Below are 16,536 nucleotides of genomic sequence, written 5' to 3'. Positions count from 1 at the left end.
AAGGACTTCAGCCAATCAGATATCGAATTAAAGATATCGTGCACCAATCCCGTCTTGCCAAATACTCCATACTTACATAGTGCGATGGAATCGTCTGTTTAGCTGTGATCTGGTTTGTAAAATAATATTATTGCGTGAAAGAAGTTGCGGACCTAACCTGTATTCGGTGCTGCGAAATTTTCTAGGTAATATTTGTTCATGTAGTGTTTTGATTTCTTTTGTATCATGGCTGTTGTGCGCTGTCGTAGTCGCGAAGGACGGGTTTAACTGATATGCAATTGAATTGGTAGAACATTTTGTTGCTAACCCACGGCCATTACAAACATAACTGTAGAAAGTGATATATTGTCCTTTTTATTAACACGTTTATGGTCACGTATAAATTTATAGGTGCAATTATAATTTCGTACATAAAAACGAATTTTCTGTTTACAAAACATTGCGCACCATTTCAGTGCACCAATTCACTTCATCCAGTGCCAAGAAGACTTGATGTTAAGCAAATGTACTTATCTATTGCAGATGCGAAAATAAATTAGTGTGAGTTTGCACTGTGATAATATGGAGACCATGGAAATGCCTGTGACCTTAATCGTTAAGGCTCCAAACCAGCAAATTGAAGACCAAACGATACAGTGTCAGCTTAATTGGACTGTTCAAAAACTTAAAAGCCATCTATCAGAAGTATATCCCAGTAAACCGGTAAGTAAATGTTTCAAATATGTTATGTACTATATGGTGTGATGCAAAAACAAATATTTATTGATTTCATTTTGTTCGCTCACTTCCAAAGAAAACTGAAGAGCAGAAGCTGATCTACTCCGGACATTTATTGCACGACTCTTCCACTCTTAAAGAAGTTTTGAGGCGGTACGAAGGTCAAGAGGATGGCCCTAGCACGCACACACTTCACTTAGTATGTTCTGCTTCATCCCCACCTCAGCGCACATCTTCACATTCGAATAAAACCCCCCCTGTCTTAAGAGACCCTACCCCTCATGTGGAAAGATCATCCAGTGCTCCGACAATTGGGAATCAAGTGCAAGATAATAACACTCCGATAAACGAGGAAATCTCTCGTGATGAGAGCTCTAGTGATGGGTTAAGGCATAGGTTTTCGTCTGAAGGACAGGCAGAAGTGGATGGCGGGTTCAGTGTGGGTGGAGGTGTATTCATCAATCCTTGGGCAGCTTGGGCCATGCAGACAACCGAGGGAATGGAGCAGATTGGAATGTCATCAAGTTCCCAGCAGCAGTGGCAAATGCAGTGGATGCAGCAGGCGTACGCTCAATACTTGGCACAGTATATGCAATTGTAAGACATTTAAATTAATTAAACTGCATCAATTTCAATTACTAATAATTCTTTTATTAACTTGCTTGCATTAGCATGACCAATCAGCATGCTGGCCCTTTAAAAACCGGATGATTTTAAGATTTTTATTGGTAATAAATTAAATATTGACCGTCGAAAAATGAAGATTTTTTATACTTAAACTTAATCACCTAAGTATGTACCAAGAAAACCTATCAATTCCGCATTTTAGTTTTTAAATTAAACTGAAGCATGGTTACCTGTTGATTGACTTAGGCTCTTAACTTATTTTTGTAGACAGATAGTAATTTCTTAATTAATATCTCATGGTTTGATATTTAGTAGTTGTATCTTGGTCTTTGTGTCCTTGGAAATTTTAGTGTCTATAGTTAATAATTTAGTGTACTAACATGAATTCTTTTCTACTAAATCAAATATTTCAATCAAATACTGGTATATCAAACAAGTGTTTGATAAGTGTTGATAAAGCAATACACTGATGTTATCTTTACGGCTTCAGATTCTTTGAATAAATACTCAAATCATTTCTGTCATGATAACTAACTGTTTTAGGCAACAATGATGCTCCAATCAAGCTAGAAATAAACTAGTAAGATGATTCACTAATATGTGTGCCGGCATAAAATTATTTAAGTCATGCTTGTGAATGGTATCGGATTTAGTTATGGGTTGAATAAAAATTCACCTTTAAACTTGTACTATTGCAGCCCTTTTAAGTGTTTGGTACTGCTCTCTACCACTTGCAAGTAGTGTTAGAAATACACCAATGGATTTCACCACTAGTCAATGTAAAGCTTTCTTTTTCAATGCTATTCTCACATACATATTCGTCGCATGACCAGGGCAGGTCCTAGAGTAATATAATGACCTAATTTTTATTTCGTGAAACCTAGTAATTTTTCTTGAAATAAAATTTATATATCTTTTGGAAAGTATGGATACCAAAATTCAGTTATCATGTCAGTCAGTTTTAATTATGCAAGTATCTCAAATTTTGGGAGAAATAATTGGTTCAAGTCACCCTTTATAGTTAGGAAAATACATTCTTAGAGGTAGAATGCTCATAACTTTTTATCATTTGGGTCCTAGATTTTGTATTAAAAAGTAATATTTTATTTAGGCAACCAACTTCCAAAACTTTGGAAAATGAATTAAAGCTGAGGAATATTTATAAAATCTCAAATCAGGGGCTACAGCTTTATCAATAGTGGGAGAATGTTAGGCAAACGAGGAATGGGCAGGAACAGGATTGGGATGTTGAACGGGATGAAGGGAGGAAGGAAGTACTCAAGAGATGAAGAGGGATTTGATGTGGAGTAGATTGCTGGATTGTGTTTTACTAGGAGTCACAAAATATTTATTTGGTAATTGTGTCCATCCAAAACCCACCTTAGCCGGCAGATTACTTAAAAAAAATTGAATTTATCGAGTTATGGAATTTGAAGCAATGTTCTTAGAAATTCATTCCGGTTGTCTTCACTGGAATGACTTTTATGTTTTTGGAGAAAAGCCAAAATAATTAAGTAAATCTTCAGAATGACACTTCAGTAGAAGAGAAAAATTGAAAGCCATTTTACAGGCATATCATGTAAGTGAGGCTGAACTATGGAGTAAAGCGTAGATTTTTCATTTTATTTTCAAATAACAGCAATTATTATCTCTGCATAGGTACCCCAGAACTTGAAATTCTGGGGAAGGTGAACTTTGAGACACCCTAAAACCTCTCTCTCATTGAAAAGAAAACTAATCAACGTCATAAAAGTTGTGACATCATTCTCATCTTAGATTGGACAGAAAATAATCTTGAGTTTCCCCATATGGCTCATTCAGCATTTATAAAAATTAACCACCTGAGATGTGAATTTTAATGGCAAAAAACCCTTGAGATAGATTTTTTGTATATTTTGAGTTTAGTAACTCTGATCTGAGTTGTCTAAGACAAAAGCAAAAACAACATCCTAGTTTCCCAGGTTCCTGTGATTGTAACCACTTCTTCCCATAGCTTACCCTTTTGCTCCTCTCTCTCCATAACTCTCCCCCTCTTTATAATTGGTTCTGCAGAATCCTATTCCAATAGTGGTTGAATTGACATGGATTCTAATAATGCCTTCAAAAGGGTGAGATCATTTGCTGTTTCTTGAATGCAGAAAAATATCAGGGAGTTTTTAAGGTTGATATTTCAGGAGATTGAACCTGAACACGGCTCTTGAGGGCATCAATTTTTCTCGTAGGCTCTCGACTCTACATGGGAATGAAAGCTGTTTAATTTGCTCACTCCAACCTAATGTTGTGCATTATTTTGTACGGTCATATACTCTTGGGTTCAGAGAGTTAAGTTTTGACTTGAAACTCCAGTTCAGAACAAAAAAGGTTTTTAGAGGAAGCACCTTAGTTGGAGAGGTTGGACATCAACCAAAACTGAACAGGATGCCAAAGGAAAACCAAGAATTTAAATGCAGTTGATATTAAGGTTTGCCTCATTCATCACTCATGAACTCTTGGAATTATGAGTGTGTGCATCAGCATAAAATTTTGCAAATAAGGGCAAATTTTCAGCATTGCACTTGATGTAGATATATACCTGTATGTATTCTAGTAAGTGACATAAAGTGACCATGCAAAATAGAATTTTGGAAAGTAATTAGATATGTACAGGACAGAAAACCTAAAGTCTGAGTATAAAATTCAATGTGTGAGTATAATTTTATAAATACTGCCAGAAACATAATGATGTAAATTATGCTGAGTGTACAATTGCACTGGAATAGTTTTCCTATATTACTTTGTTGAAATGCTAGCTTAGGTATTAGGATTCAGTCAGCATGTCAATAGGTAAATCTCTTCATCCATTATGGAACCAGTAACGGAGAAAGTAATGTGCTGGGTATTTCAGATATTTTTCTAAATATTTTATTACAATACCATATTACTTTGTCTGGCCATTTCGTCCCACTGCTCCAAGACTGGTTCTCCTCCCACCTTCAATCTTTTCCTTATCTTCCATGCTTATTCATCTAGACCAGGAGCATTATCATTTACTAGATAGAGAGACAATGAAATGGGTCACGATTAGGGAAAAAAAACTGTTAGTATGGACTCTCTTTAAATATTTCAGCTCTTGTTTGATTTGCTATGATCACTTCATTTTAAATCAATCAAGCCTTTTACCTTCAACCTAACCTGACAATTTTTAAGAAATTTGGTACCAAATCTATACCCAAAAATAGTATATTTTGTAAGAATGTTGGCTCCTTCATTCTCTACAGCTATGGACCTTGGAAATAGCAAGAAATGTCTGGAATTTATCTCGTAGAGAAAATTGAAATCACATATATCCTAGCTAAGAATCTGGTCCGCTGATATATTTCATTCTAAAAGTCTTGCTATGGGCTTTAATGTGATGCATAGTGATACACATGATTAAAATTTATCTTAAATATTTAAAAAAATGAAACACAAAAATTGAGTGTTTTCTGAAGTTTTTGAAAAGTATATTTAATTTTAATTATTATAGCATTTAAGATAGTTTATTAACTTATTAATATAGATATGACTTTCATATGGTAATTTATTTAAAGATTTGTCTTAATATGGGATTCAAAGTATTTTTCATGCATCAACAGTAAAAATTCTCAATGCAACAATTTCAGAGTAAAAATCATTTGCCTTGACCGGGATTCAAACCCGGATCCCTTGATGTCTTGCTGAGTGCTTAAACTAGTTAAGCTATTGAGGTGTCCCTATTCCTAACAAATAGGTGTTCTGCATCGAGGCATCCCGAGAGCTTAACTGACTCTAAAGCACTTGGCCGGACAATGAGGGATCCAGGTTCAAATCCCAGTCAAGGCAAATGATTTTTACACAGAAATTGTTGCATTGAAATGCATATTAGCGGATGACTCCATTAAAAGTTACTGTTGCGGCATCCCTCGCAGTTCTGGGAAGCGAAAATTCTGATTCATTTTGAGTTTGAAAATATTCATTAGTTCAAACCATTAAAATCATTATTAATTTATTATTACTTGCAAGTAACACCATTAAAAATTATTTCTCAATGGTTTCAGAATGTTTTTCCATGGCTAGTATATTTTTATTTCACAAGATTCGTTTTGGCTTTATTCCTATCCAATGGGTGTTATGCATATTAGGAAGGAAGTCTCATTTTAAGTCTGTCTCTGATTGCATTTTTGGATAAAATACTGATTAGAAATGCAGGTAACTAAAGTGTAGAAAGATAAGCAATATTGTCAAAAGTTTGGCAGTGTAAGAACTGGTGAGAGTACCTATTTCAAGGATGTATTTTTAATGGCTCCATCAATAAGTGAAAAAACTAGTAAAAGAAAAAGGAATTTCTTCTCCAAGCCAACAACAGACTCACCCACACTTTCAGCTTGTTAAAGAATTTTTTGAGAGTTGACTAATAAGCTGCCAAATGCCCGGTGAAGAATTTTTTTAGTAGTTGTTTTTATGGGAGGCGACTGACAACTAAGGTCATTTGTGCCTCTAGGAATGGATGGGAAAGGAAGGGTGAAGAGAAACCTGGCATCGGCATTAGCCTACTCTTAAAGAAAGGCTCCCAGGGGTCTGTAGTTTTAACTTCCTATCCGGCGGATATTGTACTCACTCAAAGGGCTCTCCACAAAGCACCTCAAGGAGGGATCAGGATATCACTGAAAAATATCTGCTGAATTTTTTTTACTGTTAGAATATGATAAATGTGCATATATGGTAATAAAAATCTTGTGCTCAATAGCTTACCTGCTTGAAATCCCCTTTTTAAAGGGAAAGCTTCCAAAGTACAAAATATGATTTCCATTTTCTGTAGATTTTGGCATGTGGGTTATGCTCTAGCTGGAGTCCATCTCTTTTATAAATTGGAGTGAAAAACTAATGGTACAGTGGACTTTGACTGGATTGACATATGCTGTTGTTAAGCCTCTCAAATTACTTGAAGACATTCTTTTGAGCGTAATTTGTGAAACATACTCTGAGAAATATGCAAATGTACATTAGACCTTGTTATTCACTGACATTAAAAAATAATAGGCCAAGTAATTTATGATTACATTTTTATGCTATTTTGATTGGTGCGGCAGTCAAGCGTCTGCATTCATAATTAAAGTTAACTGGACATAGGATGCATGGATATTTTGACTATTCTTACACTTAAATATGTGGAAACTAATATGTATGTAATTTTAATTTTCAAAAATTAATAATTGATCTTAGTGGACATTTAACATGCCTATCCTAAAATAATTTTATTCCTTTTTTTCTTTTCCAATGCTTGGATAGTTCTATTTGCCTCAATAGAAAACCAGCCAAGTTGGCTTTAAACAATTTGTGTTGCATGTATATCATGAAATATCAACTAACACACCAGCAAGTGACCAAGCTTAAGGTAGAAGAAAGTACATCTCTGGGTTAGCAAATTAAAGTGATTTTCCACTGGCACTGAAATCCAAAATATTCTCCCGCTAATATAAAAAATGAAGATTTACTTATGTGCTGGCAACCCAAGGAGCATTATGTTATTATTATTTGTGTGTATTGTTATCTTGAGTTTTGCCATGTCTTTGAATTTCATTAGTTAGCTTTCTTAGACATATGCATTTTTAGTCTTATGAGTATCTACCATTTTTACACTTACTGTTCATGGTGAAGCCTTTATTACTGGTCTGTTGCCAGTGTATGAATTAAAAAAGGAACTAAGCTATTATGGAATAAAATGAAAATATTTCCTGGGCTTTTTTTGTAGAAATATTGGCCGTATGTTTTCATCATGGTGTTCTATAAAAACATCATTCAAAACTTCCATTTTAAGATTTAACAATCTTCAATTAATTTGTCAGTCAGTCAAATCAGTGTGTTTGCATAATTGTGGAAACTATAATAGATAATTATTATTTTTATTTTATTTCTACTTAATTTTGTGAACTAATTTTTTCCCATGGACTAATTTCTTCTCAATATGTTTCTGTAATCTTTCCAACTTAAATATTTGCAGGGTCCAGTCAGGTGCTGCCCCACAGGGATTCTTTGTTCCAACTCCATTTGGGGCAGGCATGTCTTCGGATGGCTCTGGATTTAACAATTCAGATTCTTCTGGTCCAAGCACCCCTTCATTCACACCACCTTTGAACAACAATAATAATGAGCCAGCTGCACCAGGTAGTTCATATCTTAGTTCCAATTTTCATATCGTGTCCCTGTACAAAACGTGATTTATTAGTTGATGTCCTCTTTCTGGTTTTTTAGATTGCCTTTTGATTTACCAGTTGGAAGTGCTTTCTGTATTGATGTAGTGGAATCCTTTCAGTTATTAACTGTTCTATGAGTGGTGTGAAATGACTGCACAAAGATATGACTTTACTTGCTTCATTTTGCATTAAGGTTAGAATTATTTTCACTTTGGGCACACTTTGTTTTGTCAGCTGTACTAAGGTAGGCTTTTTAGCCTACAATTCCATGTTTAGATGAGAGTAAGTTGGTGGTCTTTGTCAAAATCTATTGATTAGCCTCAAGTGACTTGGTGATTTTTGAGGTTTAAACTGTAGAAATAAAATACTGTCATGTTACTAGAAAGAGGGACTCCCCGTAACTGTTCTATAATTTATCAGCATTCCTTTTGTCTTAAATGTAAAATTATCTTACCTGCTAGTAAGAAAGGGAATTGAGTAAAAATTTTAGGAAATAAAATTATGCCCAACCTTTGTTGTATTTAGTTTGCTACTGCTACCAAACCTAGATATTGATGAATAGCTTTTCCATGTATTTATATGTGTTCAAGCTCAGTTTCATTTCATCATAAAATCACTGGAAAATGAAATATTTAAAAAAATTCACAGTTGATGAATGTGTATACACCTTGAGAAGAGAAATTTTTGTCCTCATTGTGCAATTATCACTGGCACGATACTATCATGTTCATCAAAACTATGATTTGCAACACTATATATTATCAAGTGGTAACTGATTTTTTAAACTTATATTCACTCATTTCATTCAAGCCATAATTCAAATATTATTTTTAAAATTCTACAATCTCCTATTTTCTATAAGTTGTTCAATGTTATAATATCATATATTTATAGCTCTTAAATAGGGGGCAATTATGAATTCCTAATCAAAAGTTTTTATTTTATCCTGGTGCCAGAGCACTTGCTTTGTCAGATTCACATTGTGATTTTGGAAATAATTCTTAAGTCTTTGGAAAATTGCTTGTAAAATTTTCCCTGCAATATCTTTATCAAAAGCAATCTCGTATGGTGGCATAATATCATGTAATGGCTCTCTTAAATTGAAGAAAAAACTCCTGAAATTCAGCATAGAATAAAATGCTAGATTTAGAATGTAACTTTTGAATTCCAGTAAGTTAATATCACTTGAATTTTTAAGATGTTTTAATGAGCTAAGGTAGGAATTTTATATCGACTGATTTTTTACAAGGGTAGTTTGAAAGGTTCTCACCACCAGATGTCAGTCAGCACTAGCACAACGAGTTTCCCACGTAATAATAGGTAATTCTTTATGAGTAAACATGTAACATCTCAGTGCCCTGGGAAGAGATCTGTGCTCCGGACGACTCTCTGTTGCTTTTCTAGTGTAGTGATTTGTAAAGATGGAAAAAATAAAAATTCAAGCCGTGATAAAATACTTTGTAAAGAAAGGTATGAAAGCAAAGGAAATTCATGCCGGCTTTCAGAACACTCTGGGGGACTCTGCTCCTTCATGTTCAACTGTGGCCAAGTGGACAAATGAGTTTAAGTTTGTTCGGGATAGCTTAGATGATGATCCACATAGTCGTCGGCCAAAATGTGCCACTACCCTAGAAATTATTGCAAAAATGCATAAAATGGTTATGGAGGCTCGCTGAATAAAAGCGCAGGAAATCGCTGAATCTGTAGGGATGTCATCTGAAAGGGCATATCACATTTTAACAGTGGAATTGGAAATGAGAAAATTATCTGCTAGATGGGTGCCACAACTCTTGATGCAGGATCACAAATGTATTAGAATGGAAATTTCCTAGCAATGTTCAACATGTATTAAGAGCAATCAACAAGATATTCTGTGCCGGTTTGTGTCCACAGATGAAACTCGGGTCCATTACAATACCCCAGTGACAGAACAGCTGTCAAAGCAGTGGAAACATGTTGATTCACCAGCGCCAAAGAAAGGAAAGGCAATACGGCCAGCTGGAAAGGTGATGGCTAATGTTTTCTGGGATGTGAAAGGGATTCTGCGGATAGATTATCTATCCACTGGTCAAGCAATTACTGGACAATTCTACACTAACCTCCTGGACCTACTACGGGAAAAGATACTTGAAAAAAGGCCGTGTTTGGCAAGGAAGAAAGTCATCTTTGATCAAGACAATGCACATCCACACACAAGTGTCATTGCTATGGCAAAAATACATATTATCCACTCATACCAGAGCTATGATATGAGTTGTTACCATATCCACCTTATTTGCCTGATTTGGCTCCATCAGATTTCCATTTCTCTCTCAAGCTCAACATTTTCCTCATTGGATGGAGGATCTCTTCAAACAAAGAACTAACAGCTGAAATAGACCTAAAGGTATTTTGCAGACCTGAAGGAATCTAATTTTTGAGATGGGAACAAGACATTGGGACATCGCTTGACCAAGTTCATTCATGTAATTCACTTGGGTTACAAAATCCATTGGCAAAACTGTATGGCAGCATACCAACATATGCTAGTCCTCAATATTAAGGTTAAAATATTTAACTTTAAATATGATCATTATCCTTAAATTTAAGATTATTATCTTCTGCTAAGAAGCCAAAGAGACGATGCAATGGTAGTCGATAGTGTAATGTTTTTGGTAAAAAAGACTTTATATGAAGTAAAAGTGTTGCTGTAATTAGTCTGACATAATGTAGGTTAATCCTCATAAAATAGTTAAAATTGTAAAATGTGTAATGCAATTTTGCTTGCATAGGTCAGGAAGCTGCCATTTTGAATTTTGATACGGAATATTTTATCTTCCATGTAGTAAACACTGCATTTATATAGTTAAGTTTATAAATGATAATGTAAGCACATTGCAATAAAACTGATTCATTATCAGTTATTCATTACAGATAAGTTTTATGTACAAATGTTTTTAGGATTGGAAATCTGGCTTATAATATCAATGAAATTACAGGTATTACTGTATTTATTTGGTCAAATATTTTGTACTGTAGAATAACAATTTTATATATAATCAGTATTTATCATGATACTGTTTTCGCCTTGACTGGGATACGAACCAAGATCCCTCAATATCTGGTCGAGTGCTTTAGCCAGTTAAGCTATCGAGGTTCCTTTAAAAGCCCCAAAATTTCAGAGTTTAAATGATACTGTTATATAAAAGAATCTTTTAATCCTACTGGTGAATACATACAGATGAATGATTTGGAAATGTTCAAGATTTCATGAGTTATGCTTTCTTAATACACCATGCCATTTCAAAATTTTTGTTGGTTTCAATTTTTTCCTATTTTCAAGATTTGTCAACCTCCCAAGTATTTTAGGAATTTCAGAGCAAAATTTGCTTGAATATGGAAAAAAATGACTGCAACACAACATTTATTTACACAATGGCAAAAATTCATAGATAGGGAGTAGGCATGATGATAACATTTTCAGTGGGACCTTGATTTTACACCATCAGAGTTAATTGCCAGGGTGATGATACTGATTTATGATGAATCTCTTGAGATGCCGATTTTTTGGTCTACTATGTGGCCTTCCACAGAAGTGTGAGTAATGAAGTACTGCCCATGATCAAGTCACCATGGATATTATTTTGATACTATTGTCTTCTCCATTTTTCACGCTTGGTGAGGTCAAGATAGTTAAGTATTGAGGTTCTCCTATACTAAAAGCAATGACATATGAAATTCACACATTGGGGAAAAGGGTAAGTGTGTTAGAGGTTCAGTAGTGAAATGATTTCAGAAGCAGTTAGTCCATAAGAAAATTCTTTTAACCAGTAACTGATTGCAGATCTGACATATGCATTCTATATTTTAACATTTGACTATTACCACTAATTTTATTAGCAAGCCGTTCATATTTTACAACCACTTTTGTACATTAGTACAACGTACATCATACTCTAAATTAATTCATTCTTTTAGCATTATACATTCTGAAATTTTAATATCATTCATTTTATATTTTTGTTCATGGAGAAATAGGTATGAAAAATTTACGCAGTATTTTTGTATAGTGGATTTTTGGAAGAAGATATCTGCCACATATGAACACATCAGTCAGGAAAGATGCCTTTGGATTTTTAAGGTTTTTGATTTGTATGGAAGGGTTACTATGAGTTAACACTTAAGTTGGGGTAAAACTGGTTGGTAAACTAATTGTTTATCTGAATAAGGATATTAAATGAAAGGTGGATTTTCAATTAGAATTTTTATCTATTCACTGCCATTAAAATTTTGTAGAATCCTAATTAGTCTCACCCTATAGTTAAAAGTGACAAGAATCAAAAAGGTATTTTAGGTACTTGAAGCAAGAACAAGTCTTGTCAGCCATTCTCTTCCTGTAGTAGAGATTTAAGTTATTTTAGATGGTATTGTAGTTTTAAACAGAAATGGTATAACTGGTCATCAATCACATAAGGAGAGAGAGGTTTCCCTAGCTCTTGCCTGTAGGTAGGCACTTTGTGTCAAGAAGAAAGACTATTTTACTTTCATAACTTTTTATCTTCATGATTTCAAATTATTTTCAATGTGCTATTTGTAAAATGTCATAATTAATCTAACTAATCATAATTAAGCATCCATATTAACTTTGGAAATTTAAAAATGTCATTTGTAACATGTTCAATAGATATAATGTGTAGTTCCTGAAAATAATAAATGCAATATACAGGGTGCTGCACAAAAATCAAGACGAATGAAACAATTTTTTCAAAAAAAAATTTATAAAATGAAAAATTTTTTTTTCTAAATTGTTTGTATGACCATAAACAACGATTTTATTCAATGTATCCCCCACTTGCTTGAATGATGGCCTCCATTCTTGGTCTGAAGCATTCACCAGCCCGTTTTAACACACCATGGTCCATATTGGCAAATGTTGTTTCAATAATGGCTCTCAATGTCAAAACTTTGGAATATCTGGATTGTTGGTGACCCTTTGGACCATGCTCCAATATACCATAGTAGTCTAATGGATTTAAATCTGGGCTATTGGGAGCCCAGAATTCTTTGTACCAAAACATATGGACGTTGTCTGACAACCAATTTTGCATCAGTTGACTCATATGGGCTGGCACCATGGCGTTCTGCTGGAAAACTTAAGGCCTTGCAGATGACACAAGTGCCATCCACGGCTTCGCTTCATTTGTCAGAATATGCAAATAAACCTCTTTGTTGATATTTTCCCCTTAGTTAAATAAATGCAGTGGTATGACATCACCCTCAGTGGACACAACTCTTAACACATGAACATTCACTGTAAATTTTGTTCTGGAAACAACAGGGACATCTTCAGGGTGTGGTAACCAAGCCAGTGGTTGTTCCTATAATTGTTTTTAACATCTTTAGTGAAAAAATTTTTGTCAGAAAAATATCTGATTCCTCCAGCAGGATTATTTTTTTATTAACAAAAAAACAGGTTTCAATGTTCAACTCGCTTTGCCCTGGCAGCTTCAGGTCTTATTTTAATGGTCGAAGACTTGTAGCAGAGGTCCTCCTTGATGATTCGATGCATAGTCTTTATATTCACAATGGCATATGACATCAATTTTTGGATCAATTGGTTATGATCGACAAAAATGAGCTCCTGAGTCCATTGGATGACATCTGGAGTCCTGACAATGCACTCCTTTGAGTGAGTATTCATTGCTGGTGGTGTGAAACCTTGTTGGACTTTTCCAACTCATTTAACTTTTAACAGCCTAGTGTGGTAGTGGGTAGGGATAGAGCCACCATCTTGGTGGTTAAACGTCCATGCACCAGTACGCATCCTGCTGTGGTAGTTTGCAGACTGTGGTTAATCTACTTTTCTCCCTGCAAACTGTTAAAATGTGCACTGCAATGAAAAATCCTGAAAGCTGTAGGTTGGGCTGTCCAGAAAGTAATTTACATTTTGAAATAAAATATCAACACCTAGTGACAAGACAAAGTTTCATTTTATACATCTGAAAGGTACATTCTTAAACTATTTTCTTGTACATTCTTAAACTTTTTCTACGTAGTCGCCATTCAAATTGAGGCTTTCATTGTTACAATACACAAGCTTCTCAATTCTGCCTTTGAAGAAATCTGCCGATTGAAATTTTAACCACTTGCTTACACCAGCATGCAATTCTGCATCACTGTCCAAGTAACTTTGCAAAGTGTTACTAGCCATGTCTTTGGAGAGATCTGTAATCGTAAATTGATAATTTTCATGAATGTTTTGTTGATTTTCACCATCAGTTCATCTGTCAGAAGGCTAGGCTGACCACTACGGTTATTGTCATGAACATTGGTGTGGCCAGTTTAAAAGTGAATGCATCACTGCCTCATTCCTCAAATTGAATTTTGACGGGCCTCACCCTGTAGTTACATCACAAAATAAAACTTGATTTATTAGGTGTCATTTCAGTATATACAATTTTAAATAAACAGTTACAAACTACAAATTTATATATCTTAAGATCTCTCTTGACTTGTTGCGTCAATGTCTCACATTTTCATCAGGTAAAAATTACCCATAAATTGAAACATTATACTGAATATGAGTTTGAGTGTGTATACTGAAAGTGAGAAGTTTGTAATGAGTTTGAAATTCATGGGAATTACCTCATGAGCACCCTTGTACAAAGGAACTAATCCCGCCAAATTTTAAATAAGATTATTGGTGTTAGAAAATCTTTGGCCAAAAATCCAGGATATCATTTGAGAATAAGTTTTAAGCTAACTTCGGTCAACCTGTATCAAATTGTGTCCATTTTTATTATGTGCCATTTTTGTTGTCTTGACAGATGCTGCAGCAGTTGGGCCTGAAGAAGGAGCAGATGGCATTGGTCCAGATGGCCTCCCTCAGGGTCAAAACAGGGACTGGATTGACTGGATATACTTTGGCAGCCGGTTCATGGTGTTTCTTAGCATTATCTATTTCTACTCAACTCTTGCCCGGGTTCTTCTTGTTACAGGGATTGGGATGGCCATGTATTTGTAAGTTACATTTTTTTCCCTAGCTTTTTATGGGCATCTTTATCTGGCTAATAAGATTTTCACCTAACCTCTCCTTGTTTCTCTCTAGGTGGAAGGTTGGTTTCTTTCGCCTTCAACAACCCCCCATTCCTAATGTTCCGAGGGAGGCAGCCAGGGATGCGGATGCAAGGGAAGCACCTCCGAATAACCCTGACGAATGGAACCAGCGACAAGCCGATCGTGCAGCTGAGGCATCCGCTCCTGGAAACACCACTCCAACAGTCGACGGAGATGGTGGTTTGAGGCAGGACGACGAGGAACCAAGGGTCAATAGGGGACACCCAGTGGTGGAAGAAGTGGATAGTCCCACTATTTGGGCAGTTACTTGGACTTTTCTTACATCCTTCTTTACATCTCTCATTCCTGATTCTCCAAATGCCATATGAAAGGATAGTTGGGTCAGATGATTGGTAGGGTGAAGGAAAGCGCACAAGTTGAATGAATGAAAAAGGGATAGCCTGAAAAAATACAAAGTATCGGTGGATGTTTTAGTTTGTAATCTCCTTTCCAGAAAAAAATGATAATGCTCCATGTGTGGGCCCAATTCAATTGACATTTGTCGCCCCAAACCAGAGAAGGTGCAAAGCAATGGGAGGTAGTGTACGAGGCAAGAAAAATATTCTCCTTAATGAACTGTTGGAATAAAAAAATGTCAGCTGTTGCCATCCAATGCAGGAGAGAGTAACTCAATTTGCTCGTTTTGATTAATTCAAAAGAGTGGAGCTATTTATTATCACTCACTGCTCCTCATTGTTGAAATTCATCAAGCACATGGCTTATCTGTAGTATGTTCATTTTTAATCCATTTGCAGTTGTACCAATGCCATATGTGTATATATGGCAGAAACTCTGTGAAAAGATATCGGAAGCAGATTTCGTCTTCGTTTACGATATTGTCCTTTTGACATATGTGTAATAATTAACTCTATTGTCGTCATCCATCCATCTTGTTGGTATGTGTACCCGCAGTTAGCAGATACATTCAACTTCAAATTTATGCTATTCCTTGTAATCTGCTCTGATGACCCAAAAGCTATTCCATTGTCCTTCCTAGGGGCCATGCAGATATATAAGAGGAGTTTGACCACTGTTGCTGGTCATAATGTTTTGAGGGCAGTTGTATTTGGTGATGTGCTAATTAGTGGTAAATGGATTGCCACCAGATAATTTCCAAAGCCTGTAAGGCATTACTGCTCATATTTGAATACTTAATTTGCATGGCTGCCTACACGTATTTAAATAATATATTTTAATGTTTTCTACAAGTAAACCAAAGATTACTTCCTTATTTAGAAGAAATTGTCTGTAACAATTAAATGATGCCCATTTGGGTATGATCAATCAGTTAAAACAATCATTGCGGCAGCAATGTATAATTGCTCCTCATTTTATGTATGATTATTGTTTATTAGTCATTCTTTGTACATATCTGAGTGTATATATGCTTATATATTGAATTAAAGACCACAGCTTGAAGTGATTACCTTTATCATTATACACATGATTACTGCGACAATTTTTTTCCACATAGATATGAGGGTAATCCAGAGAATAACCTTTCCGTGTAGTGCGAGAATTAGTGGAGGGAGCCGAATGGTCGCTGTATTGACACATACAGTAGGTCAGTACGCCTCAAACTGCAGTGGTTGGAAGGTTGCGCTGCTTGTCGTTTGTTTACAATAGTAAACAAAATGAACAATTCAACTAAATTTCCCGCCAAATTTGAAGTTCGTTCTGTGATAAGGTTTTTACTGATAAAAGAACTTCAAAACTGCTGAAATTCATCAGAAAGTTATTGCTCTATATGGGCTATATAGTATGTGATGAGTGACAAGAGTTGTGCGTCATTGTTGTCATTTGTTTTAGAGTGAATCCAAATCTCCATGATGGCCTGTGGTGAAATGGCCTGTGAACTGCACCTGAAAATTGATGATAAAGTTTGTTCAAATCATTTTGTGATAAG

At 35.2% G+C, this 16,536-nt stretch overlaps 1 protein-coding gene across 1 annotated transcript; it reads left to right on the top strand.

Annotated features, from left to right (window-relative positions):
- The first annotated feature begins 58 nt into the window (after positions 1–58).
- Herp (Homocysteine-induced endoplasmic reticulum protein) lies at positions 59–16,053 on the top strand. The gene is made up of 6 exons (XM_071597160.1): positions 59–185; positions 523–702; positions 794–1,314; positions 7,343–7,506; positions 14,342–14,534; positions 14,623–16,053. The coding sequence occupies exons 2-6, from the start codon at positions 562–564 to the stop codon at positions 14,957–14,959; spliced, it is 1,356 nt and encodes a 451-aa protein (XP_071453261.1). The 5' UTR covers positions 59–185; positions 523–561; the 3' UTR covers positions 14,960–16,053.
- The last annotated feature ends 483 nt before the right edge of the window (positions 16,054–16,536 follow it).

Source organism: Hetaerina americana, unplaced genomic scaffold (genome assembly GCF_022747635.1).
Source record: "Hetaerina americana unplaced genomic scaffold, ioHetAmer1.1.p SCAF_80, whole genome shotgun sequence".
Classification (NCBI taxonomy): Eukaryota; Metazoa; Arthropoda; class Insecta; order Odonata; family Calopterygidae; genus Hetaerina; species Hetaerina americana.
The sequence above is the reverse complement of the archived record's forward strand: the minus strand, read 5'-3'. Positions and strand labels throughout refer to the sequence as shown.

What these genes read in the sequence shown, in the direction of transcription:
- Herp (XM_071597160.1), top strand. Translation starts at nt 562, where the DNA reads ATGGAGACCATGGAAATGCCTGTGACCTTAATCGTTAAGGCTCCAAAC. An exon ending in TTGGCACAGTATATGCAATT is followed by an intron (nt 1,315 to 7,342) that starts GTAAGACATTTA and finishes AAATATTTGCAG; the next exon opens with GGTCCAGTCAGGTGCTGCCC. An exon ending in ATTGGGATGGCCATGTATTT is followed by an intron (nt 14,535 to 14,622) that starts GTAAGTTACATT and finishes GTTTCTCTCTAG; the next exon opens with GTGGAAGGTTGGTTTCTTTC.